This window comes from Phalacrocorax aristotelis, chromosome 4 (genome assembly GCF_949628215.1).
Source record: "Phalacrocorax aristotelis chromosome 4, bGulAri2.1, whole genome shotgun sequence".
NCBI lineage: Eukaryota > Metazoa > Chordata > Aves > Suliformes > Phalacrocoracidae > Phalacrocorax > Phalacrocorax aristotelis.
The window spans coordinates 84,243,951-84,270,422 of NC_134279.1; the positions used below are offsets into that span (position 1 = coordinate 84,243,951).

Genomic DNA, 26,472 nt, shown 5'->3' on the forward strand with positions numbered 1-26,472 from the left:
AGCACATCCCAGCCCCCTGCCCTCACCTCCGTCTCCATCACAGAGTTCTCCATCTCCTCTGCAGCTGCCGCCAGGGCCTCCAGCCGCCGCTTCTCCCTCTTCTTCTTCTTCTTCTCCTTCTTCTCCTGCTTCCTCTTGACCTCAGCCACCACCTCGCTCGCCTGCAGAGGAGAGAGGGAGCTCGTCAGCAGAGGAGAGGCTCCCAGCCCAGGCCCATCCCCACCCAGCGGCACCCGTCGGATCAGCCTCATTAAATCAGTCTTTTTCCCTCCACAGCAGGTCAGGAAGGCAGGTTGACATCATGTCCGACAGCGGGGGCCCTGCTCATCCCCACACGGCCTCACCTCTGCCACGGCCCTCCTTCATCACCTCCAGGTTCTTGCGGGGCGGCTCCCCCGTCTCGTAGAAGGCCAAGCGCTCCTCCACCTGCTCCCGCAGCTTGTCCCCGAAGACGCTGGTGGGGACTTCTGCAGTGACAGGAGAGTTGGGGGGCGGTCAGCACCCAGCCTGCCCGGCCCCCGCCCCCGGCCCCCTGCTCTGCTCAGACCACAGGTGTCACCATGCGCACGGGGCGGTTCTGTTGACGAAAAATCTTGCCATCATCGCAGAGGCTTCCCCGGCCCCCTGCCCGCCCCGGCCCCCCGCCCACCTGAGAAGCAGTCGATGCGGGAGGCGATGGTGCACTTGTTGGCCAGGTAGCGGGAAATGCGCCCCTTGTTCTTGGCAGCCGCTCGCCCGATGAAGGTGGAGTGGAAAATAAGCCCGTACTTGGGGGTGTTCCCCTCGCGTCTTCAGAGCCCTGGAAGGAGCCGGTGGCACCGTCAGCCCCGAACGTCTTCTGCAGGCAGCGTGGCACGACCCACAGGACGGGCCCCCCGGCTCCTTCCCCCCACGTCCCGGCTAACCTCCGGGACAGCCCCGGGCACGGCCCCACCGCGCCAGCACGAAGCCGCGGTGGTCGCTCAGGAGACCGAGGCTGGCTGATCACGCACGGCCGAGGCCGTGGGGGGCCCGGCGCATCACAGCCGGCGGCCCAGGCACCTGCCATCACTGCGACCACCCCCGCAGCGGTACCTGAAGAGGGGCTTTCTCAGCCCCCAGGATCTGCACGGTCGAGGCCGGGTACTTGGGCCAGGTTCGTCAGGCTGCCGGCGTGGGAGATGAGGCGGGGCGCCCACCTGGGGGGGGAAGGGGTGGGGGTCAGGGCTGCTGCCCCCCAGAGCTCAGCCGCAGCCACACGGCAGCCTGCCGGGCCGTGGATCAGCAGTGACAGTTGTCAGCATGACAGCTCTGTGGATTGACAGATTCACTCAGACATCATCTCCGCGGCCCAGAACGGCCCAGGGCGCCTCATGCTGGCACTCACCACCTCCCGATGAGCGCCGAGAGGCTGGGAGCCACCTGGCTCATCTTGGAGCGCAGGTATTCCTGCAGGCCCTTGCGGTACTCGGACAGCGAGATGACGCGGCTGGAGAAGCTCTCAATGTTGATGAGGTCAAGAGGGGAGATGTCCATCCCTGCAGAGACAGGCAGTGGGGGCTGAGCAGCACCCCCTGGGGCGGGAGAGCAGCCCCCCCCGGGGTTCTGGTGGAGCCCACCGCCGCCTGTCCCTGCTCACCCATGGAGGAGCGGGAGGGCCTCCAGGATGGCCTGTGCCTTGGCGCCGTCCATGACGATCTCCTCCAGCCCCCTCCAGGCTCTCCTCGCTCAGCTCCTTGCGGTTCCCGATGAACTTGGCCAGTCGGCAGTAGGTGTAGTTCTCGGAGACGATCTTGATCAGCTCGGGGAAGTGGTACCCATACCACTCCCTGTGGGGACAGGGACAGCGGTCAGCGCCGCGGGCCGACCCCTCACACCATGCATGTCGCCCCCAGGCACGCCCCGGCCGTGGCACCGCCGCCCCGGCCGGCCACGCGCAGGGCGCTGCTCTGCCTCCCCGTTCTGTGCAGGCAGCCGGAGGAGGCAGCTGCCTGCGGTAAGCATGGGGAGATGGGCCCGTGCGCCCGCTGCTCACCCGCCCCGGGGGACCCGCTCACCGCACGCGCATGGAGAAGGTGTTGATGTCCTTTGTCCAGCTGGTCCAGGAGGCTGATGGACTGGATGATCATGTTGTCCACACGGTTCACGTTGAACTTCACCTTGGCCCGGGAGTAGCTGTGGCCGAGGCCCAGCTGGGCCTTGGAGGCCGACTGTGCCGTGAGGCCCTTCACCAGCGCGTGGAAGTGCAGGCGGATCCCTGCGTGGGGGACACAGCCGTCACTGCCTGTGGCAGGTCCCCTGGCAGGAGCAGGGACCCCGGCCGCGGGGCAATCCCCTCCGTCCCTGGACTCACCCCGCAGGATCTCGGCCACGACCCCCCCCAGTCTGGCACTGGTAGCCCAGCTCCTCCAGGATGGCAGCCCCGATCTTGGCATCTGCGACTCCAGCAGCGCCTTCTTCTTCTTGGCCGGCATGGAGGTCTCCAGCAGGAGCCGCAGGTCCTCGTGGAGGATCCCTGCAGGGGCCGGGGGGGGGGGGGGGGTGGTCAGCAGGGAGGGGGGGTCAGCAGGGTGGGGGGGTTCCCCCGTCGCCCCCCCCCCCGCGCCCCCCGGTGCCCCCCCTCACCCTCCGACACGGCGTTCATGTTCTCCAGGGCGCTCTGGGCTGACTTGAAGGGGGCGAAGGCCACCAGCTTCACCACGTTGTGGAACTTGCCGATGGTGAGGACGCTCTCCTCCACCTGCGGGGGCGGGGGGCTCCCGGTGAGACCCCCGGTGAAAGACATCCCCACCCCCCCACCCCGGTGAGACCCCCGACGGGGGCAGGGCAGACCCGCTCCCCCCGTTACCGGGCCGCCCCCCGCTCATACCTGCGGCAGCAGCAGGCTGATCTCCTCCACCTCCCGCACGGCGAACAGCGCGTACCCGGCGGCGTGCTCGAACAGCACGTGGAGCAGCACCTGCACCGGCACCGGTCACCGGCGGCTCGGGGTGGGGCTGCGGGCCCCGCTCCCGCCCCGCCCCGCGCTCCCCCGCCACGGCGTGGCGCAGGAGCCCCGGCCCCGGCCTTCGCGGCGCCCCGAGCCCGCGCATGACCATCCCCAGCCCCCACCGGACCCGATGCGGGCGGATGCGGGCGGACGGGCACGGCCCAGCGGACACTCACCATCTTGCCGCCGCCGCCGCCGCCCGGAACTGGCAGAACCCCGCCGGAAGCCCGCCCACTCCGCCCCGCGGCCAATCAGCGGTCATCCCTCCGCTCCTTCCCCCCAATCAGTGCAGGCTGGCTGTCCACAACGGAACTGCCCCCCAGCCAATCAGGTAGGGAACGGGCGCGGCCCAGCCTCCATTTGCTGTCTGCACCAATCAGGTGCGGGAACTGCCGCAGCCTCCCGCCCCCTCGCGCCCCTCGCGGCCAATGAGGGCCGCCCGCGCGCCTCCCGCCCCTTCCCGCGCTCTGGGTTTGGCGCCGCCGCCGCCGCCTCTCCGCTGCAGCACGTGGCGGCACCCGCCGTCCCCCCGAGCCCCCCGCACCCCCCGTGTCCCCCCGGTGCAGGAAGGCGCGAGGCCGCGGGCGGGTTCAGGGTAGCTTTATTAGAGAGCGCGAGGGCCGAGGCTGGGGGGGCCGCGCGGGGGGCAGAGGGGTCTCGGCTCCCCCCCCCCCCCCCGCCCGGTGCAGCACGGGGGTCCCGGGGGCGGCCGTAGTGTCTGACAGCGCCGGCGGCAGCGGCGGGGGGAGCCCCCTGGTTCGTGCCGGGGCAAAAGCGGCGGGACCCCCTTGGGAAGGGGGGCGGGGGGACACGCGTGGGGGGTGGGGGCGTGCGGTGACCCTCGGTCCGTGCGGGAGGGGAGGCGTGCGGTGACCGTCAGTCCGCGCAGACGAAGTGGCGCTGGAGGCTGTGCAGCAGGTGCGGGGTGAGGAGCAGCCTGTGGGCCTGGCTCTGCCCCGGCGGGCAGGGGAAGGTCACCCTGCCGTAGCACGCCGTGCCCTCCTCCTCCTCCTGCTTGGCCTGCGAGAGCGGAGCAGCGTCGGGGGGGGCCCGGCCGGAGAGCAGCAGGGGCCGGGCCGCCCCCCCGCCCGGGGACGACCCCACCAGGGCGGCTGCCGGGGCCACGGAAGGGAGCACAGGGAGTCCCGATGCGCCCGGTCCCTCGGCTGGGGCCCCGGACACCCCCAGCCCTGGCCACCCCCGGCCGCAGGGTCTCACCTTCAGGAAGGAGGATGAGGGGAAAACGCCAAAGTTGGTGGGGACGCTGGCACCCAGCTGCTGCTGGACCGTCTCTCTCATCGTGTCATCCTGGGGCGGGGGGGGAGAGCAGGACAAGGTCACCTCCAGACCCCACTGCCCCCCAGCCGCTCGGCGCCCCGCAGAGCCCTGCAGCCCCCCGCATCGCAGCCCCGACGGCTCAAACCCGGCTTTGCTTCGAACGGGGAAGGGGGCAGCACCCCACCCCACACCGCTGCAGCTGGAGGTGCCACAGGGGGCACCGAGGGGACGGTGGCAGCAGCCGCGAGACGCACCCATTCATTTCCCCCCCGGGCCAGGGAACAGGAGGGCTGTGCCTGGGGTGCTGCCGGACACCCACCCTCCCGCACCAGCACCTCGGCCAGGAAGCCGCCTGCAGCCCGCATGGGCGGCACGGACAGACCTTGCCTTACCTTCAGGACATCGATGCTGTTTTTGAGGGACCACAGACGGGCCGTCTGCTCCAGCAGCCGCGCTGACGAGCTCCTTGCTGCGGAAGACAGGAGGTGAGAAGCGCAGGTGCCCACGGGGCCGACCCAGCACGGACAAGGTTGCGCGGGCATGGCGGCAGCACCGGTGCTTGTCCAGCACTCTTTGCCCCAGATGCCTCCGACGCGGAGCACCAGGGCCCGCCTGGGCCAGCCCTGAGGGATGGTGAGCGGCACAGACCGGCACCACAGCGCGAGCAAGGCAACAGCCACGGCTGCACCAGCGCCGAGGCGGGGAAGAGGGAGATATACAGGAGGGAGGAGAAGGAAGGTTTCCTCCCCAGGGCTCAAGATCCAGCCAGCCACGAGCTGCGGGGCATGATCCAGCGCTTGCAGGGCGCCAGCTTGGCCTGCTCACGTTCTTTGTTACAGGAGGAGGTTTCGGGGGGCGAGAGGCTCCCGGCTGAGCCATCAGCACTGCAGGGAAGCAGCCAAGCCATGCTGACTCTGGGGCACAACCTCAGCCCCTGCGCGCTGAACCGGCACAGCGCTGGCCCCAGACACACGAATGCCCGCAGCCGGGGGACGGGGACGGTGCCTTGCGAGGGCACGAGGCCGTTCCCCGCTGCGCAGGGAAGCAAGGTCAGTGTGAGCGACCCGGGAGGCTGCCACCAGAGCAGATCCCTCACGGGCACGTCTAAACGGGTAGGCTGGAGCTCTGCCCTGGAGCAAACCCTGCTCCGGACCCTGGCTGGATGGGAAGGAGGTGCCGGTCCCTCCCCAGGGCAGAGGGGAGGTATGGGGGTTGCTCACAGGCCGTGGGCCAAGCTCCCTCCGACTCAGAGCTTCCCTGATGTCCCGCTCGCCATGTGCTTCGGCCAAGGAATGTTTGTGCAGGACCTACCCGACTTGGTCTGCTTCATGTCCACAACCTTGGCGTTGGCGCTCATCTGGTACAGCGTTTCCAGCAGCTGGCTGGTCTTGCGATACAGTGTCTGCGTGGCCAGACCTTCTCCCTGCCTGTTCTTGGGGAGGGAGATCTTGGGTACCTGCAGAGGCGTCAGGCTGGCCAGCTCCATCTTCATCTGGGCTCCCTGTGACCGAAGGGGAGACAGTGATTAGGGCAGGGGGTTTATTTGGGAGGAACTGAACAGAGGAAATTTGGTGTCAAGGCAGCTAAAGAGAGCCCAAACAAGAAAAAAGGGCATAAAACTACAGCCAAAAGCACCAGAGGGTGGGAGCATGGATGCCCAGGGACAGCAGCGATGTCCCAAATGCCCCAGGACACTGAGGGAAGCCCTTGGACAAGCGGCTGAGCACACGTAAGGCTTGGGGAGCGGGAAACGGGTCGGCACCTCGGTACTTACAGAACTGTAACTCAGCAGTGGCCGCGTATGTGACTCATTACATTTAAGAGCTATCATTAACAGCTTTGCAGTTGTGCATAATAATCTGCATAATTATATGTCTGTGAACTAATATTAGTGGAACGTTATTCAGTTAGTTGCATTATTTGCTGATTTCCTCATAACACGTTCATGAATCAATAAAAGTCTTAATCTGTCTGCATCAGCCGGCCTCTGGAGTCCCGGCTCTGACATGGGGCCAAGGCTGGGCCACCAGCACCCCCGGCTCTGCCGGCCGCTGCCCCTGCGCTGACTGGGGGCTCAGCCCCTTCCCCAGAGGAGCCAAGGCTCGTCACTAGCGGAGAGCTCGCTGCGAGCCCCGCGGCACCGCACCAGGTGTGGTGGACGAAGCGCTCTCCTGCCAGCGCATCCCACACAGCCCTTCCTGGCCTCTGGGGACACGGCTTTGCCCAAGGCCACCAGCCAAAGGCAGGCACCAGCCCAGAGCCTGCCACCGGAGGAAGGCGAACGCCCCTGCACCCCTGCCCTCTTCTCCTGCTCGACATAAGGCACATCTGAGCCCTGGGGTCCAGCGCCGGCACCCGCTCAGCGCTGCGGGTACCCGGGGACCTGCCGCGGGGTGAGGCGCCTTCCTGCACCTCACCTTGAGCCGGTTGTTCTCATTCTTGAGGTGCTTAATGGAAAGCTGCAGAGCATCGATTTGCTGGAGAAGAAGAGGCGAGTCCTTCACCTGGACGGGTCCTGAACCGCCTCCCGTCACCTGGCCGGCACCGACACCTGCGGACGGGCACAAACGGCAGCGTCACGAGCAACCGTCGCAGGCGAGCGCGGGGCAGCGCTGCTACAGCGGCGCTGGACATGCGGACAGGCTCAGAGGGACAAGCGCCTGCGGCGCCGGGGGAAGCAGCGTCTGCCCGTGCGTGCCCAGGCACCGACGGAGCCACCACGAACATGCGGCACCTCCCGCCCTGCTCCCGCAGAGAAGGGCAAGACGCCAGCTGGCCACAGCAGCACGTCACCCCCCGACGCCTCCTCAGCCCCCGGTGCCCGCTTCCCGAAGGCGTGGGGCCGTGCTGAGCCCTGGGCGCGCCGGGGACCCGTCTCTCGGCTGCAGCAGTCGCACCACTCTGCACCCGTGGCGGTTTCATGCTCGTCACTCCCCTCCTGGACTCCCGGTGCTGTCCAGGAGCGCACCAGCCACGAGCTGCCCTGCGCCACAGGCCGCTGGGCGTCCGAGCCAAGCGCTGCCCTCGAGCAGGACCTGCGTCCTTCCCCCTGCTCCCAGACCAAGCCTTGTCCCAGGGCCATGCTTGGGTGCCCTGGGACGCTGGTCCCACCCCGGCATGCACTTCTGGGGGCCAGAGGAGGCGGGGAGCACTGGCATGCTGGGGTGCAGTACTGTACCTCTCTGCTGTTCCTCTGCGGTACAAGGAGAGGAGCCAGAGAAAGACAAGAAGAAGCAGAATTAAAGCCGTGGATCGAGTTGGAAAGGAGCCGTGGCCAGAGGAGCTCTGGTCACCCACGGCTGCGTCCTGTGCCGACCCGTCCCTGACTCGGGGAGCAGTGACCGTCACAGCAGCCCCACCGGGGCAGTGGGGTTCCCTGTGCTGCTGCTGCGGGACCCAGGCAGGAGCCGGCGAGCCCTGACCACACGTGCGGCTGTGAGCAACCCAAGCAGGACACACACCCCCACGGCGCGGCTCCTCTGGAGCCGGCCCACAGCAGCCACCTCTTGCTGTGGGTCTGAAGGCACGGTGATCCGTGCTGACCTGCTCCAAGGTGCTCCTGCAGACTCCCCTGCTGCACCCAGCGCACGCTACGCCCCTGGGAGCCGGGGTCCCTCCACCTGGGCTCCCCTCTGAAACACAGCGCTCGTGAGCGGGCTGGTGCTGGCACAGTGCGCGCACAGCTGCCGTCGCCGCGCGGGACTGAGAGCGTGCTGTTGGCATCCCCGAGAGCCAGAGCTCGTGCCCACAGTGACTCGGGGAGAGGCTGCGGCTCCACGAGGGCCAGGAGCTGCTGCATCCAGGAGCCAGGCTGCGCCCAGGAGTCACCCAACCCAGATCAGGCCAAAAGCATCAGGAACCTGGACCCAGCAGGGCCAGAGGGCCAGGCTGCTCCAAGGCCACCCTGGTCACAGTCCTGAAGGACACCTGAGCTCTCAGTTCAGGAGCCCACACGCTGCCACAGCATCCCAGACTGGTGGGGGTTGGAAGGGCCCTCTGGAGCTCACCCCGTCCCACCCCCTGCTGGAGCAGGCACCCCCAGAGCAGGGGCACAGGGCTGCGTCCAGGCGGGGGGTGAATGTCTCCAGGGAAGGGACCCCACAGCCTCTCTGGGCAGCCTGTGCCCCTGCTCTGGCACCCGCACAGGGAAGGGGTTTGTCCTCATGTTCAGGGGGAACTTCCCGTGTTCCAGCTTGTGCCCGTGGCCCCTTGGCCTGGCGTTGGGCACCGCTGAAAAGAGCCCGGCCCCATCCCCTGACACCCACCCTTCAGATATTTGTAGGCATTGATGAGACCCCCCTCAGGCTTCTCTTCTCCAGGCTGAACAAGCCCAGGTCTCTCAGCCTTTCCTCACAAGGGAGATGCTCAGGCCAGGGCTCCTGACAAAGACACCAGCGCATTGCCATCACCCCACACCCCTGCTTTGCCACCATGCCTGCCATCAGGCATTTCTTGTAGGACATGTCCTCCAGAGTGACAAGGAAGGTGCTAACGCCCCTGAGAGCCGGCACGAGGACCCGCGGCCCCAGCAAGCACTGTCCCTCAGCATCACCCACCCCTTGCTGCTGGGCTTCAGGAGAGCCCAGGAGGCACACAGAAATCGGATCTCTTGTTCTCCGAGCCAGCAGGTCAGAGCAGCAGAGCCCGAACAGCTCCGTCCATGCCCTGCAGAGGCCCGGCAGCGGAGGCGGGCGCTGCCTGCAGCAGCAAGGACATGCCAGCGGGCAGACGCGGGAGCTCCCCAGCAGGAGGACGGGCCCACGGGCTGGGCAGTGCCGACACTCACCGGCCCGTGGAGCAGGGTGCCCCACCATCAAGGGCCCCCCAGCCCCAGCCAGCGGCGGGGATGCCCCAGGCTGGCTCCTCAGAGGCGCCACCACTGCCCTGCCCGCCAAGCACGGAGCTGCTGACACTGCTGGGGAGCTGCAGGCTCTCCATGCCCCCCAGCCGCCATCAGAGCCCGAACGCCTCCCGTCCTCTCCCCTGCCAGCTGCGCCAGGGGCTCCGGCTCGCCGCGGGAGGGCCAGGCAGGCAGAGCAGCGGACCATCAGACCACCATTCCCAAGGCCATGCAAGCTCCCGCACTGCCTCCCGGGACATCACGCAGACACTGCAGGGCATTGCCCTGCACAGCTCCCGGACTCTGTGTTGGGAGGACGTCCCAGGACGCCCCTTTCCAGCCCGCAAATCCCCTACCCCAGCCACAGAAGCGTTCGAGTGCTCTGGGGACGCTGGGGACGCACCTCCGGCAATGCCAGACACGATGGAGGCAACTCCAGAGGCAGGGGCGCCGCGCAGGCCCTCGATGGTTCGCTTCGACTGGTTGTTCAAGCGCTGCTTCAGCTCCACCTTCTCTGATTCCAGCTGATCGATGTCTGCCTGAAGGGCATCCATGGTCTCCTCAAACTCCCTGGGAAGAGCACACAGAGTCATGGGTGTAGCCGGCGACGCTCCTCCGAAGGAATGAGGCGGGCGGTCCGGGACGCGAGAGCTCCTGGCTGTGTCACGCCTCCTGCTGCTGCTGCGCTTCAGGCACAAACCCGCCGAGCCAGGGGCTGGAGCCCCACTAGCCTCCGCTGCAGGCTGCAGTACAGCACACGGAGGAAGTATTTTATCCATGTCGCACCCAGCATCTCCTCAGTTGTGTTGCCCAGCTTTTCCGCTGCGCGACGGTCCCCCCTCCACCCTGCAGGCTGCACCTCCCCCGCTTGCCCACAGCCTCGCTCGGCCAACGCACCACGTGTGGCAAGAGGCGCTCGGAGCACAGCAACGGCGGCACCAGCGTGCCGCGACAACGGCCCTTTCTGCAAGAGCATTCGAACAGGATCCTTCCCAGGACCCCTCTACCAGCCTGGGCTCTGCTGCGCACCATTAAAACGTGCTGGTTCCCCTGCGGATCCTCCACTACCACCAATGCCTCCCCTGTCCCACAAGCCCTCCCAGCCAGCCCGAGGGACCGCCGGCTGCCCAGTCCTCATCGGAGACCCTCCGACAGCAGCTTCATCTCACACGTACTTCTCTTTCTTTTTGAGCAGCGTCTGGGTCTCATCCAGCTTAGTCTGTATCTTTTCCACACGGTCATCTGCGTCCTTGGACGCGCTGTCCAGCTTCTTCTCCAGGAGGCTGAGCCGCACGTTTGCTTCGCTGAGCTCCTCGCCCTGGAGAGGCGGGAAAGAAATCAGAGCCCAGGGGATGGTGGGCACTAGGAAAAACCCCTTGCAGCGCCTGGTGGGAGCCTGCCCAGAAATCACGATGCCCACCCACGCTGGGTACCCGGACACAGGCACCCACCACCAGCACTCGCCGTCCCAGAACATCGTGGGGAAAGGCCAGGGCAGCCTCTGGCAGGGAGGCACCAGGCAGACAGCACCACCCCGACAACTGGAACGACAATTCCAGGAGATCTGCACTCAGAGAGGGTTTTGAAAACAACCTCAGGTTGCCTTCTGGAAAGGCCATATGCTGGATGCTTTAGCATGGGTTTCATTTCTTGCAGAAGATGAAGAGGGTAGTCGCTTGATAACAAGAGGAGACAGAGGCCAGAGCTTCCCACTTAAGCTTCTTAGCCTCCTCCCAGATCTTGCTCTTCTCGTTACTGCACCTACAGCATCACTAAATGCTACCACTTAACCTAGTGGTTTTGCGTGGGATAGACCTTTTCAAAAGGAACATGTGCTAAAGATCAAAGTGTGCCTACAAAAACACAGCTGAAAGCCCCAGGCTGTTGACCAGCTTGATAGAAAAATGCTAGAGGAAGATGTGATGCTTCTGCCAGACACCAGAGGAAAGCAGGTCTCTCTTCAGGCAAAGCATACGTTTTTATGAGTGTCTAGTCAAGTGTTACGGCTTTTAGTCACTGCTGTAGGGTAATTCCCAATAACCCTCATAATTATTTCCTGTCTTTCTAAGGAAGTCAAGAGGGAGAAAAGTTTTGTTTTGTTTTAAAACTGTGACTCGAGACAGCTCCACAGGCACCAAGTCACCCGGGGCACGGACGTGACCGCTACAGCAGCACCTCAGCTCCTCACTGAGCAGCCCGGAAGGCAGAGATCGACTGAAGAGCAGCGTACCTTGATCTTGAGAGATTTTTTCAGCTCTTTGATGACTGTCTCCCTGTCCTCCAGCTTAAGCCCCAGCCCCTCAGCATCGGTGATCTCTGCCCGAAGAGCCGCAGCCCGTAGCTCAGAAGGCGGGGTGGGCTGCGATGGAGACCAGAGGGACAAGATACAAAATCGGTATTTTACAAAGAATTCCAGTCATCGCAAGGGGCCACAGGGCACGAGGGAGATTACAGAGCAATCAGGTGCTGCGGCTCTGCCTGAGGCCCCTGCGCAGCCGAAGCCCACCTTGGTCTGTGGCCTATCCGCGTCGTACTCGCCCTCCTGCATAGCCGTGGCCATCTTGTTCATGGTCGCGATGAGGATGCTGCAGGACTGACGCAGACACTCGTAGGGGTTGATGCCCTGGGTGCCGTAGATCTGCAAAGGATGGGAAGGAAGTGGCAGGCGGCCCTGGGCTGGGCTCACGGCCGCCTTCGAGACCCCTCCCGACTCCCCACAACGCGCCACAGGCCCTGGGAGCCTGCGGTCCCTCTGGTGTGGCTGGGGAGCAAGGCCAGCGGTGGGGAGGGACAGCACAGAGCAGGGGACCACAAAGCCCTCCGCATTTTGGCGTTCCCTGGCCTTCCCCTGCTCGCTGCAGCGGGGCTGGACTAGACGACCTTTAAAGTCCCTTCCAACCCAAACCATTCTATGATATTCCCAGGAGTTCATTCCCAGCCTCCACAAGACTCTCCCACCCAGACCTGCTCACGGGCGGGTCTGTAGCACCGGAGTGAGACGGTTCCCGGCTTTACCCTGCTGCAGTAGGGAATGGGGGGCAGTTGAGAAGGGGGTTTCCCACCTGCTCGCTCGCTTTGAAGGCCAGGTCCTCCAGCTTCACCGCGAGCAGCCCCTCGTTCTCTGCCAGAGGAGCAATCATCTGTGCCCCAGCAGCGGCCACCTCCTGCAGCACAGCCACCACCCACGTCAAGTGCTTGCGGCAGTCCAGCAGCGTGTCCGACACCTGAAAGTCGGGCAGAAGGAGGATGGTTGGGAAAGGCAGAGGCAAACGGGCTGCTTTCCAGCTCGCTTCCCAGGCACTGCACAACACTTGCCTCACCCTAGTCTGACAGCTATTGAGATTTTAACTTGCTTCTGAAGCATCGCTAGGAAGATGGGAAGCGCCAGGAAAGATAGAAAGAGACTGCAGGCTGGAGAAAAGTAGGTTATGAAGTCCAGGTCTCCATCCCAACCAGAAACACGAAGCACAGAGACGCTACATCCCACCTCAGCTCGCGCCAGCTCACCTGCTGCCCGAAGCCCAGCGCCGCGGGGATACCCGGAGCGTCCGTCCCAGGCATGCGGCGCCTGATCTTCTTGCAGAACTGGCGAATGTCACTGCACGAGGTCTCCAGGTCCTTCAGGAGGATGGCAAGGTCGGATGCCTCCTGCCCAGCCTAGGGTGCAGAGAAAGGACCTCAGAAAAACTGACAGAGGGATCAGCGGCGGGGGGAACCCAGCAGAGGCGCGCAGAGCCTCCCCGAGCACGCCCTACCTGCAGGAAGGACCGCAGCCGGCACACCTCCACCCCCATGCAGTCCAAGGCACTCTGGGTGAACTGCAGAGCACAAACACAGGTACCGTCAGCTCGGGGCAAAGCAGAGACCAGGCGAGACGGTGGCAAATGGGGCTTTGTCTCAGGACAGACCCTCCGTACCCCACCCTGCCATGACTGCAGGATTTACAGGAGCAGGAAAAATGGTTGAGGCATTCCATCGATTTTTGTTTTACTCAGTGGGGCACAGGACGCTGGTACTTTCCTTATGAGCTCAGGGCAGTGCAACACGCCCTCTTAGACACCAGGTTTGCTGCACTCTCCTTGCTGCTCTTCTCTTTCTACCCAGACATGTGCACAGCTTCTTCCCCTTTCCCTGACCTGGGAGCCCTCATCACCTCTGTGCCACCACAGGCAGCGGGAGCTGGGGAAAAGGGACTGCAATGGGGAGCGGGGGCGAAGGGGCACTTCCACTCACAAAATGATCTCGGGGGGAGCAGAAAGGGCAAAGGCAGAAAACGTGACAGGGAAGGAGTCAGGTTGTTCTCCCCACTTCACCTTGATGTGGTCGGCCAGCTGCATCGTGCAGTCTTCTGCCTGGTCAGCCAGGTGGATGCTGTACAGATGCTACGTGGAGAGAGATGAGCAGAGATCAGCACCCCTCAAACATTTCCACACACACAAGCAAACAAACCAGGTGAGGAAACACATAACAAAATCCCCCAAACATTGAGGGTTTGGCCTAATTTTTAATTGCAAGTGAAAACTCTTGCAGTGACCCCCACCAGATGCCCCTCTGAACGCTCTGCCCTCCAAAAAAGCTGGTGTCCCTTAATTCAAAGGGTCAGCAGCCCTGCCCTGCAGCACGGAGGCAGAGAAACGTAGGATGGGACAACCGCATCCTTTCCGCCTGCACCCTCCCCGGGACAGAGAGCTGAGAACGCAGCCCCCAGGTGACACAGCCACAGGCTCAAGTCCTGCGCGCTCTGGAGATGAAGGACATCCAAAGGAAAGTACTACCAACGAGCTTATTCCCAGCTTATCAACGCGCCGTGTGACGGGTGTACCCAAGGGCACGATCTCCAGCTGCGGCAGCCACTGGGGAGGCAGCACCAGCTCCCTGCCCTGCAGGCCAGAAACGCCCCGAGCTTGGCCAAGAGCCCGTCGCTCTCGGCTCCGCAGACCCACCTGGTAGTACTTGATGGCTTTGGTCAGCGGCTCTACGTTGACCGTCTCGTCCAGCTGGTCCTTGTGCAGCAGCTCGATCAGGAAGTCCAGCGAGCGCTCGTGGACGCTCATCTCGGGGTACAGCATCCCCACCTTCTTATACACCTCCACGCTGCATTTGTTCAGGGCCCTGGTAAGGGAAGGCAGACACAGTCGGCACAGCTGGGGCAGGCACATGCTCCAGGTGGCATCAACACAGGGCTGTGCTTCTGGGTGCCGATCTCGGACCACTGGAATGCCCCGGGACCACCAGCTGCACCCCCAGGAGCACCGTAGCTAGAGAGGGGTTAACAAAAGTCAAAACGTCTGTAGAAAACCACGGCATGAGATAGGCGGCCTGGGATCTACGGGACAGGGAGCCTCAGAAGGAAAGACACTCAATTCCCTAGGCCAGAGCTCAGCGCTGGAGGCAGGAGAAGACCTGCCAGCTAGCACCAGCAACGCACCACACGATCTAACGAGTTCATCAGCCGCGCTGGTGCAGGAGCAAAGGCATCTTTCAGTGCCCAGTTTCAAACTGAGCCGCCTCGAGGCGGGTACCCTGCCCGGCCACAGCCGTGTTGGTGCCCGACGGCATTTCCCAGGCTCCGAGGAAAGCCCTGGCTCCGCGGTGCTGTCAGGGCCCTCACTGATCAAGCGTTTGTGAAGCCTGCCAGGGAGAGCCTGCTCCTGGGGACTGAAGCCCAGAGACAAGCCCAGACGCGATCAAGCTCAGCAAGAGACTGTGATGCACCTCCTGGCAGGACAGATGGAAAAAATCAGTGCAGCAAGGCTACTTCTGGCCTCGAGGCACGGTCACAGCTGAAGAATGAGCAACACGTGTAAAGAATTGGATCCCTTCACGTGTCAGTTCTTGGGAGGAAAACAAGGAAGGAGTAACAAGAGAAGCGAATACCCCTGTCACAAGGCAATAAACGGGATCCCTCAGCTTTCTTGTAGCCTAGCTGCCAACATATCTTTAACTCCAGAGGGACCAGGCCCTGCTGCGAGGCTGCGGAGGTCCTCTGTGCTTCCAGACGGTGAAGCGGGTGGGAACGGAGGGTGAGGAGAAGGGCTGGGTACTCACTGTTCGTATTTGTGCAGCGTAGCCTGCAGGAGGCTCAGGGAATAGACCAGCCCGGCAGCAAAGCTCAGCTGCTCTCCCGCAGCACCCCTGAGGCCGGAGCGCTCCGCACAGTTTTCATTCAGATCAAACTTCTCCTGAGCCTGTTTGCTGATCAGCTCAGCCTGTTGGGGAAGAGGGCAAACCTTCAGCCTTCCTACGCTTGCTCTGATCTGTTCCGCTTAACCACAGAGCGGCCAAACACCCCCCTCCGCCCCAGAAAGCAAGCTTTCCTGGGAAAGGTTTCTGCAGAACAGGAGAGGAATAAGAGGGACAGCAGAGCGCGAACCCCCCGGTCCGTGCTGCGAGACACCAAGGCTCGCACGTCTGCCCTGCCCGAACCGGCAGGCTCGACCCACCCGTCCCACAGCTGAGTGCTCCAGCCGCCGACCCACCGCCGCCGGCGGGCAGGGACCCCCGCTGCCTCCTCCCAGACTGGTGAACAGTCAAAACCCCAAATTCAACCGGGAGAGAAGGAAAAGATGTGTTTCCCACAGAGCGGCGGCACAGCCACCGACCCCTGGTGGGCCCGAGCAGCTCAGTGGGTACGAAGACGACACTCCAAGCCCCGACAGCCCAGCTCAGGAGATAGCCCCAGCTCAGAGCTTCGAAGGAACAGTTAACACAAGCTCTCGACAAGGCCTAACTCCCCAGGCAGGCGGGAGCCCAGGCGCCCGTCCCACCTTGCAGATGAGGCGAGGGATGAGCAGCAGCACCAGGATGCAGTCATGGTCCCCTCCGTGGCGCAGGAAGCTGTCGGGCATGAAGGAGGTGAGGAGGGAGACGTGCCGGTTGGCCTGCTGCACCTCCATCTGGCGCAGCTCCATCTCGATGGCCTGCGGGAGACGCACGCTCAGGGCAGCCCGCTCAGCCCCCTCCCCAGCCCAGCGCCTCCCAGCCTGTTCAGTATTGTTAAAAAGTCGGAACCTCTTTCCTCGTGGGACAGAGCCAACGCCTCGCTCCCTGGCCGTGCCAGGAGACATTTCTCACTGTGACCAAGCAGTGCTCTGCAGAGGTGCCCAGGGACTGGTCCGGGGCTCTGCTCTAACCCCGGGCACGGGGTACGCCATGTATCTCTGCCCACAAGCATTCTTTCTTTCCAGCCAGCATTCACAGCGTGATGAGAACAACGCTTACATTGTCATCTCTGAGCACGCTTTCACAAGAAAACATCCTTTTTTGCGCAGCGGTATTTGAACTTTGACGTTTCTCTTAGGAGAAGGAAACCTCCTGACAGTCGCCTCAGCCTGTTTGCACGGCTGGCACGAGCGCCGCGCCGCAGGGCCAGCCCCACGGCGCGGGGAGCAGCCGCCCCGAGCGCGGCGCCCACACGCCGCCGCCGTGCCCGGGTGCTGCTGCGCCAGGAGCCTCGCGCGCGGGACCGAACGCGCCCCGCTCAGTGCACTCGCCCGGTGCGCTGCTCCCTTGCTGGCCCTACCTTAGCGTGGGCTTTTGTCTCTGCAAATTTAATCTTGAAGTCAAACATCTCGGGAGGAGGCTGCTGCTGTTTCTCGGCAGATGCTTCTTGCTGACTCATGAGTTCTCGGTTCACGTCCTGAGCACAGAAAGAAGCTGCGATGAAACACACAGAAAAGCAGCCCGGAGGAGATACGTAATCCCACGCCCGCTGCAGGACCTCCACACCTCACCCCCCGATGCCCCCTTCCTCGGGGAGGGTGTGGAGCACCGGGGGCTCATTGCGCAACATGCACAACGATGGATGAAAGTGAGGAAGAGGAATGCGAGTGCTTTCCAAACGCTCGGCTGACAGCACGCTGTATTAAAGCCAGGGAATCCACACAGACTCATCACCCATCTCCTTTCACTGCCAGCAAAGCCCAGGAGAACCCAGCCCGGTGCTGGAACAACCCCGCACTGCTCTGTCTTTGCCAGGACTGTTCCCAAGCCAGGAGCAGAAGCAGCACGGCGCAGTACGAGGCTGAAACAGCCATGTGTTCACAAGCATCTACAGTGCTGACTTCAGCAGGGGCTCTGCCAGCGAGCCCCATCTGGACGCAGGCAGAAGGACAGGCAGCGCTGTGAGAGGTCACGAGAAGCACGTGCAGTCCGGCGCTGCTGGACGCCCCCAGGAAAGCTCAGTTAGGAACCCACTCCCCAGGCATCGCCCGTCTGTGTTCTGCCATGCCCATCTCCCACGAGAGCAGGCGGCAGCGTGCCGTCCCTGCGTCCAGGGCCCAGCCCCTCGGGGAGTGCTCCTGCCTACACGTGCTCGGTCCCCCCGCCACCGGGGTGGGCTCCCAGAGGAGCCGGGCTCCAGCGGGAGCTGCCCCGCACGGCCGCACCTGAAGGTGTGCAGTCAGCTCTCTGTATTTTTTGATGGTCTGCTGGTAGTCGGCCACGGTCTCCTGCGCAGCCTCCACACGCTTCTCTGCCTCGCGGACCCGCGCCGTCGCCATATCCAGCTGCTCCCGTAACTCCAGCTCTGTCTCCCGGGCGTTTTCCTGCAGCTCGTCGTTCATCTCGTTCATGGCTTCCTGGCAAGGAGGAGGCGACACAGGACGCGGTTACGCCGCAGCCGAGCAAGCGAGGGCAGCTGGGCGCTGTCGGAGCAGGGCAGGGGGGCGCCCCGGGGTGCAAGGGCCATACTCTGCAGAGCAGAGGGGTGCACCGCTCGGGGGTGGCACCGAGAGCGATGCCTGTAGAGGGGTTCCCCAGTCGCCTCCGGCACCGCTGCCAGGCAGCTCCCAGCGCCTCAGGCAGCCTCACTGCCAGCACTCGGCTGGACCAGCCCCCTCATCAGCCCAGCCACACACCAGGCACGAAGGAAGCAGCACAAGCCCTCCAGTACCAGTCCTCACTCCCGAAGGGTCCGTCTTACCAGGTCCCCAACAGTCTCACGCAGCTCCCGGACCTTCTCCTCCAGGTCTAAGTTTCTCTCCGTCAGAGTCTCCACCATCTCTTCAGCGCCCAAAGCAGCATCCACCTGCGAGCACACACCACATCCAACGTGGGGCTCAACACGCTGCAGCAAGCGGCTCAAAAATCCTTTTATACCACGGTGGGACCACGCTGCCAAGCGGTGGGACACGGCTGATGAACCCGTCTCCCCATCCTGGCATGAGGGTCCAGACAGTGCATGAGCTCCCTCCTGGTAGGGGAGACCAGCACCCCCAGGAGAGCAAACAGCTCAAAGCGGAACGGCCAGCACCCCAGAAGGAAGGGCACGTGAAAAGAGAGGCTTGGCTTTGGCTTTTTGGGACGTTACTGGCTCTTTAGCCGCAGCATCAGGGCACAAGGTTGAACAGTTTCAGGTCAGTGTAAATGATGCCAACCTTCAGGCTGAGTCCTTGCAGACTTGTGTCAGCGCCTCCCGAGCTCTCTGTCCCCCTCGAGGCCCTAGGCGAGCGGTTACACACTTACAGCATTAATGGAGGAACGGGCATTCCGGTCTCTCTGCGTTAAGAAGCATCCCCTCTGCTAACAGCCCACCTTCTACATAACTCAGGCTAATGCTCAGGGCCCGCGTCCCTCCAGAACAGCCGTTCTGAGGAGTTGCACAGGCTCCTCTGCAGCGAACGCAGATCCTTCCTGGGGCTCTTAGGGGCTGCCCCACATCTGCACTGACACCTCAGCCTGGCCAGGAGCGAGCCTCGTGGAAGACGTGACGGCTCGGCACCGAGCAAGTGGTAAACACAGCCCAGCCCTGGGAAGCACATCATCCCATCCACGTCCTGTGCTCAAGAGCCACCCTACGGCCAAGCCGAGCGCGGTTCCGCTGCTGCAACAGGGTTTGCTTTTGCGCAGGGGCCCAGAAGTGTCAGCCCCTGCAGCGGGGTCACTGCGTTGGCCCTCCAAGAGCAGCTGCCAGGAAGCGCCCTGGGCCTGGAGGCGAGCCACACTTGCCTGACAGCAGTCGCTTGATGCCCCAGACGGCCCCAAAATTCCCCTCCCCGACCATCCTTCCCCCACTGGGCTCACCTGCTCCTTCAGCTCATCAACCGTTTTCTCCGCCTGCTTCACCTCCTCCTGAAGCTTCTCCCTCTGCTGACGCAGGGACTCCAGCTCCGTGTTTTTCTTCTCCATTTGCTTTTGAAGCTTCACGTGTTCCTGCTTCTCTGATGCAGACAAGTCCCGCATCCTTTGACAAAGCAACCAGACCCGTCACGAGCCCAGCAGAGACCCAGGCACCAGCGCAAGGGAAGCCATTCCCTCCCCAGACACTGCTCACGGTGCGGAGGTGCCCTGCCCGCGCTGGCGCCGCTGCCCGTCGGCGGTGCGAGCAGGGCGCCTCTGGAGCCGCCGGCAGACCCTCCCTGGTGGGGACACGAGCAGCGGCCCCAGAGATCGGCTCCCTAACAGCGAGGGATGGGGGTGAATCAGTGCCCGGGACGGCACCTTTCTCTGAGGAAACCCAGGGTGACGGGGCATGGAGAGAACAGAAGAGGAGAATGTAGAAAAACAGGCAACTGAAAGCATAGCTGTAAATGGGACAGGCTAAAGCACAGAAAGGAAGAACCCAGTGAGCAAAGAAAAATAAGTCACATTCGCAGCCTTTCACAGTGCAAGAGAGAAAGTCGGCAGCAGAAAAAAGCCAAAGCACAGCCAGGAACGGCGCTCGTCACGCACTGAGCACGGAGCTTTGCTTATGTGTGTACTGAGGCCGCTGTGCGAACGGCTCTGCTCACAGCCCCCAGGTAGCTCAGCCCCGGGCGTGCAAGTGCTGGGGACTCCCTCGCTTGGACCTTCTTTATACCTCCCACCACAAACACACGCTGGTTTGGGAGTCCTTGCAAGGCAGTTTCTTGTGTTTCCTAGTGGAAGGGGACGCTTCCACCTCCTCTACCTGCTCCTGGCCTATGGGAATAGTTGTCTTTAAGCACGGGCTGTTCCCTGCACCGAAGGCAGCGCAGCACGCTGAACCCCCGCCGCACGGGGTTACCTCAGGAACCCCACCCCGAACCTCTAGGCTAAAGCATGTGTGGCTTCCAGAAAGAAGAGCCCCCAGCACTGGCAGGTGGGCTCGCCCAGGGAGAGGCAGCGAGCAGGTCCCAGTGCTGAGCGGGCGCTGGGAGGACCCGCGCAGGAGGGTCTGGAGAGCCGTCCTGCACAGGTCGCTGGAATGAACCCGCAGCTGCGCCGGAGAGGCAGGGCACGGCACACGCAAAGGAATGAAACACAGAAGCCTTCTGAAGCGGCTCATTGTCTCCTGATCTACGTTGGTCTCCAGCAACTAGAGATTCCCCCTCTCTGTTGCATGCTCGAAGGAGCACCAGAGCTCAGAAACAACCCAAGAGCAGCTAGCAGCTGCTACATCGGCTGCTCTGGAAAAGATGTATTTGGATCAGTGCTCTGGCGCAGGCGCTCACTAGACCAAGACAGCGTGGGCTCTTGTAGCAAGGAACTTCATCAGCAGCCTTTGGGGAGCACAAGTGGTCTCCTACCTTACAAGAGCTTCCTTGAGTCTCGCGTTTTGCTCCTCCAGCTGTTTGACTTGGTAACTGGATGCCGCTCCGTCCGAGCCTGCGGAAGAAAGGAAGCATTATTCTGCTTGTGTAGAAACAGCAGCTGCTCAACAGACCCAGTTCTCTTGACACTAAGTGACATTACAAACACCAGTAAGAGGACAGCTAAGTCGTACCGAGGGGAAACACATCAGTTCCTCTCCTGTAGCTGAGCAAAGCTGAAGCCTGGTGCGTAGCACTGGTGCTCGTAGGCCGAGAGATTCCCCCGCCGCCGCCAAAGGCGGTTGGTGCAGGTGAAGAGCCACTGCACCAACCCGCAGCCCGTACCCGAGCAGCCGCTGGGCTACGGCAGCGCAACACGTCGCTGGACACCGAGAGCGCGCTCAGCTCTCGACCCTCCCGGCCCTCACAGTTCAGTGAAAGCAAACTCAAAGCAAAGGCATCGCTCATCTCGGCCACCTCCACATCCCCCTGCAGACCGCGCCTGTCCTCGCCGCCTTCTTCCCGCTCCCTCGATCTGCCACGTCCCCCAGCCTGCCTGCCTGATCATCTGCTGCTTCTACGGGTTTGATTTTGGTTTCAGGTGAATGCCAATGCTCCAAGTGTTTGATGGCTGTCTCGTTTCCTGCTGTGCGTAATTTTTAAAGCTCACCTTGAAAAGCAAGAGCTAAACGGCCCCGAGGGAATCAAAACAAGGGTAATGTGCTGGTTTTGAAGCTAAGCTCAGTGCAAAGCTGGGAGGTTGGAGCAGTAAGCAACAAACGCAGTTGTGTTCCCTCCCACATAAAGTCTGTCCCAGTCAAACACCTTTTGGGGTGGGATCCACCATCCCCAGGGAAAATGGCAAGCATTAAAACTAAGCCTGAGCTGCTCTACGCCCAGGACAGGAAGACTCGCCCCCAGACTCAGAAGCACAGCAGCTCCATCTCTGCCTTCTCGGCGAGGCCGGGACCCAAGCGAAGGCAAAGCTGAGCTGCTGCCGCCCTGCCCGGGTGTGACTGTCACACCTGTGCCTGCGAGCGGGGCTGGGGGCGCAGCAGGAAGCCCCAGCGCTGCCGGGGGAAACAGCAGAGGCAAAGCCTCGGCCCCACCGCATCGGGCAGCGAGGAGCTGCCGGGGCCCCGACACGTTCTGCTCCTCAGCGAGGAGCCCCCTGCCCAGTGGGACCCACGCTGAGACCACCAGAAAGCTGGCCCCATCCCACCTTTCTCTTCGATTTCGTGCTTCAGGATCTCCAGGTCCATCGTGAGATATTCCACCTTCTCTTTCAGAGAGTCCACCTCCTGCTGCAGGGACTCCGCTCGCTCTTCTGCCATCTCCTTGTCCAGGGTTGCCATTTCAATCGCATCGGCGGTGTCTGCCATCTCCTCCATGTAGCGCTCCTTGGCTTCCAAGGCATCTTTGGCTTCCTGCAGTCAAGCACATGAGTGAGAAGACCCTGGAAGCCCAAGGCCAACCGCTGAGAGCCCCCTCTCACAAACAACAAGCCTCGGACAGTTACATCTCTCACGGCTCCCTCACAGGGGGATCAAGTCCAATTAACAGCCGCTTATCGGGGCTGCGAGGGGCACTGCCGGTGCTCCAGGGTGCCCATCTCCTCCCCGAGGCCTCGCACCTCCCATCCACAAAAGAGCCCAGCAGAAAAACAATCTGCAGGCGAGGAGAGACAGAGATGAAGACGGAAAAGATGTAGGCTTGTACTGGAGCAGAGAGTCAGATAAATCACTGGGGAAACAAACCAAGAATCCACCCTGGAAAACCAGGGCAGAGGGAAGCAGAAGCTGCTTTGCCTGCACGGCTGGAGTCCTGCACGGGTGCCAAGAGCAGGTAACGCGTCCTTGGGGAGAAGGAGAAGAGGGACCTGCAGCAGACATTTCAAATGACACCCAAAGGCAGGGCTCAGCAGGAGCAGAGCCGCCGCGGGAGAAACGCTCTCAGTCACGAGCGACACCAAGATTCATGGGCTCCAAAGCCCCTTCGCTGGCGGTGACTCACGCCGACCAGCGCTGCAGGGCAGGAGCTCCAAATGCGTTGGTTTAGCTAAAGGGAGATGGGTTTTAACAAATTAAAGTCTACATTAGTAAGTCAGGACCAGGCCCCCCCAGGAAGCCACCGGAGAGAGGAACCCACTCCAGAGCAGGCCAGGAAAGGCACGGCGTGGGGGAAGGGAGCACCCGTGTACACCCCCGGCACCGGCGCAGCGAGGACCCGTGCTTGGAGGGGCCGAGGCAGGCTGGGACCCCCGCAGATCATCTGCTCCAGCCCCTGCTCAAGCAGGGGCGGCCGAGCCGGCTGCCCAGGACCCTGCCGAGCCGTGTCCCACACGTCCCTGGGGATGGGGACTCCAAACATCTCTGAGCAACCTGCTCCAGGGTTTGATCACCTTCACAGGAAAAAGGGTTCTTATGTTTAAACAGAATTTCCTGTATTTCGGTTTGTGCCTCTTTCTTCTTGCACTCAGTGGGTACCACGGAAATGAGTCTTCTGTACCTCCCCGTCAGGTATTTATTTATACACATCAATGAGACCCCTCAGACATGCCCCTCAGCCTTCCCCGATACCTGTCACGACATGCTTAGCTCAGACAAGGCTCCAGAGGACTGGATCATCTAGTTACTGTTGAAGACCAGCTCCTGAGATGTTCTGGCTTCAGCCCAGTTCCCAGGTAGACTCAGTGCTGATTATCAACTCAGTGCAACAAAGCAAAAGCTTATACCAGCGATAAAGTGACAGGACGAGAGGAAACGGCCTCAGGCTGCGTCAGGGGAGGTTTAGGTTGGAGATGAGGGAAAATGCCTTCCCTGCCAGAGCGGTCAGGCCCTGGCACAGGCTGCCCAGGGAGGTGGGGGAGTCACCATCCCTGGGGGGTTCAAACAACATGTAGCCATGGCACGTGGGGACATGGTTTAGGAGGCCTGGGGGTGTTGGGTTGGGGGTTGGACTTGATGATCCGAGAGGTCTTTTCCAACCTTAATGATTCCATGATCCTATGATTGATTAATGCTGTATTTAAAAACAAACCCATGTTGGGATGTAACTGCTTTAAGCCACGAGTGCTGTACAGGGACACGCTTCCCGAGTAGAAGCAAGCAAGAGGAAGGACAAGCTGCTACTTCACCAACATTGGAGAGTCAAAGACAAGCACAGGGCAAAACAACCTCCACCACACAGTTCTAAAAATCCATCCCAGACATCCAGGCCTTGGGACAGCAGGAAGGCTCAGGCTGCACAGTCAGACCCCGCGGCACCCCCACCTACGGGCTGGCCTCCCAGCCGGATCGGAAACCTCAACCCATGGCAAAAAGCTGCTGGAGTCCACTGATTTTTGAGGTCAGCTGCAAGATCTCCAGGAGCTTTACTTAAGCTTTTGAAGGTGGGACTGGCAGTTCATTGGCAGGTTTGGAGTGGGAATGGTGCCCCCCCAGCGCTGGCAGACCTGCAACAGCAGATTAAAGCAGAGAAACGCGGCCGGGCCGCTGCCACACTCAGACGCTCGTCCCGCAAGTGGAGGTGAGCGACTCGCTCCTCACCTGCCGCGCTCCTCACCCCCTCGTGCTAAACGAAACCACCTCTATCAGTAATGCTAACTGATATTTCATAAAAAACCCCACACACATTTTCAGCGACTGAATTAGCCCTGGAATCACATCTCCCTGCGCAAGCCCCAGGGCCGGAGCTGCCCAGCTCCCCAAGGACGCTCACCTTTTTGGCCTCCTTTAAGCGTTTCTGGAGATCGGCCTGTTGTTCTTGCATTTTGCTCTTCCATTCTTGCACCTGCTCCAGCTGGATCTTGTACTTCTCAAGCTCTTTCAGCTTTGCTTTGTCTTCATTTCGCTTTATCTTCAGAGTCTCCAATTTCTCCTCCAGGTCCCTGACTTGAGAACGCAAGTTTTCCTCCTCCTACAACATCAAACCAAGAGTTACCAAAAGGAGCAGCAACATCCTTTGGAGAGAGCTCCGGATACGCTGATCTAACCCACACAGAACCTGGCCCGTCAGCCAGCCGCTATGTTGGCATCGTTACTGGGGCAGTTGCAGAAGAACACATCGCTCTACACTTGTGGCTAGAGTCCATCTGTCATTTTAATATGTTTTTTTATTACATGTAATTATTACATTAATTTTTATTACATGTAAGATGTGATAAATGGCTCTTGACCCACTGGCAAAAGGTCCCGAGCACCTTGCTTTTGACTTCACCACGATCTGTGGATGCCCAAATCCCTTAAAAACAAAAGAAAACCCCACTGCTAACGCATCCAAATTCACCCCTCAGCACCTCTCCTCCCGCCCGTGAGGCCAGAGCAGAGCCACGGCATGCAGGAAACTCGTTTTCATCAACGGGACCGTATCTTAGAGGAAGGCTCTATCAAAACGCCGTGCGTGACGGTGCAGGCCGACAGCGGCCGGCGGTGTTAGTCGTTAGCGTGCGGTTCAGAAACATGCTCACACACACGCAGGGCGCGCCTCAAACCGTGCTTCGCTGCGCTCCGGGCGAGCTGTCTGCCCCCCTTCTGTCCTCCCCCACTACCCACCCGACGGAGCGAGGCAGACGTCCGTACGGGGGGTCTCCCCCACGCTCCCTACCCGGGGTGTCGGTCCGTGTGCCAGAGCCAGGGCAGCTCTGCGAGAGTGAGCCAGCTACGAGCCTAAAACCCGGGAATCCTCCTGCCTCGGCAGATCAACCCCCACAAGGGTCCCTGCTGCGCACCCCAGAGCGGCTCGCACGGGCGGCCCAAGACCTTCTCTGAGGATTTCTAGCCCGTTACCCACACAGAGGCAGGACCCTCGGGCCGCTCCCGACCCGCACCTCTCTGAATTCACCCTCTTCTGCTCTACGTGCGCTTGGGCCGGGTTAGTTGGGCTTCATCGTGAAACCGGCTTTACCTGTAGTAGAAGGTACAGCCTGAGGAGGGTACTAACCCCAGTACGCAATGGTCCAGGCGTGGCTGCACAGTGACACAGGGCTGCAGCTGGGCCCTGCAGCGTCATCCTGAGACCAAAGCCAACGGCGCTGAAACAAAAGCCGGCGCGTGGGAAGGGGACGCAGGCTTGAGATTTCCAGCAAGATGCAAACGCGGCCCCCTGGGGAGTCACATCCCCCCCCTGGCTCTAAGGGTTCCCTCACGCTCCAAGGGGACTGGCACACCTAACTCGCCTTAAAACACGGGCAAGGTTGGCACCGTGTTTCCAGACGGCTGTGCCGCAACCGGAGAATGGCCCGCGCAGGAAGGGAAGCCCCGCTCAAGCAGCACAAAGCCGTAAAGGTATTGCACGGCCACACGTGAGCTGTTACGTGTGAGTCAGGGCAAGGCAAAACCCTCGGCTCCCCGTTCGGGAGGCGACGGGGCAACTTCCACATGCGCACTCGTCAAACCAGAGCCTCGGGGCAGCGGTCACCTGGCCTTCGTGGAGACATTGAGATGCTGCCGAGCTGTTCTGGGGACAGAGAATGCCTTCGGTTATGCTGGCCTGTCTTCAACACAAATCACACATCTAAAGTACACCAGTGTTTTGCAGAATCGGAGAACAGCTGAGGTTGGGAGAGCTGAGTGGAGGTCTCTGCTCCACCCCGCTGCTCACAGCTGTGCTGACTAGATCAGGAGCCTTGTCTGGCCACGCTCTGGCTGTCCCCAAGGACACGGTCAGGGAATAGTTTGGGTTGGAAGGGATCACCTAGCCCAACCCCCTGCAGTGAGCAGGGACATCTTCCACGAGACCAGGTCGCTCAGAGCCCCGTCCAACCTGACCCGGAATGTTTCCAGGGATGGGGCATCGACCACCTCTCGGGGCAAGCCGGGCCAGGGTTTCACCACCCTCACTGTAAATCGTTTATTCCTTCTATCTAGTCTAAATCTACCCTCTTTTAGTTTAAAACC

The 26,472-nt window shown here is 62.0% G+C and overlaps 1 protein-coding gene and 2 non-coding genes across 3 annotated transcripts in view; all 3 read right to left on the bottom strand.

Moving 5' to 3' along the window:
- Nucleotides 1–26,472, bottom strand: part of DCTN1 (dynactin subunit 1) — a 60,654-nt gene that overhangs the window by 730 nt on the left and 33,452 nt on the right. Inside the window, 38 exon segments of the mRNA XM_075092322.1 lie at nt 27–172; nt 357–467; nt 650–789; nt 1,067–1,128; nt 1,130–1,178; nt 1,367–1,517; nt 1,619–1,634; nt 1,636–1,689; nt 1,691–1,808; nt 2,037–2,068; nt 2,070–2,236; nt 2,333–2,360; nt 2,362–2,426; nt 2,429–2,494; nt 2,605–2,719; nt 2,849–2,938; nt 4,187–4,276; nt 4,639–4,715; nt 5,558–5,747; nt 6,664–6,797; nt 9,490–9,656; nt 10,262–10,404; nt 11,317–11,445; nt 11,593–11,724; nt 12,149–12,310; nt 12,594–12,743; nt 12,842–12,904; nt 13,400–13,468; nt 14,030–14,198; nt 15,135–15,295; nt 15,854–16,006; nt 16,609–16,725; nt 17,474–17,665; nt 18,010–18,114; nt 19,110–19,269; nt 20,573–20,651; nt 21,798–22,002; nt 24,296–24,493. Of these exon segments, the coding sequence (XP_074948423.1) occupies nt 27–172; nt 357–467; nt 650–789; nt 1,067–1,128; nt 1,130–1,178; nt 1,367–1,517; nt 1,619–1,634; nt 1,636–1,689; nt 1,691–1,808; nt 2,037–2,068; nt 2,070–2,236; nt 2,333–2,360; nt 2,362–2,426; nt 2,429–2,494; nt 2,605–2,719; nt 2,849–2,938; nt 4,187–4,276; nt 4,639–4,715; nt 5,558–5,747; nt 6,664–6,797; nt 9,490–9,656; nt 10,262–10,404; nt 11,317–11,445; nt 11,593–11,724; nt 12,149–12,310; nt 12,594–12,743; nt 12,842–12,904; nt 13,400–13,468; nt 14,030–14,198; nt 15,135–15,295; nt 15,854–16,006; nt 16,609–16,725; nt 17,474–17,665; nt 18,010–18,114; nt 19,110–19,269; nt 20,573–20,651; nt 21,798–22,002; nt 24,296–24,493 (4,455 nt within the window).
- Nucleotides 239–308, bottom strand: LOC142056995 (small nucleolar RNA SNORD57). The gene has a single exon (XR_012660507.1). It is a non-coding gene; the product is annotated as a small nucleolar RNA SNORD57 (small nucleolar RNA).
- Nucleotides 538–608, bottom strand: LOC142056996 (small nucleolar RNA SNORD56). Its single transcript, XR_012660508.1, has one exon. It is a non-coding gene; the product is annotated as a small nucleolar RNA SNORD56 (small nucleolar RNA).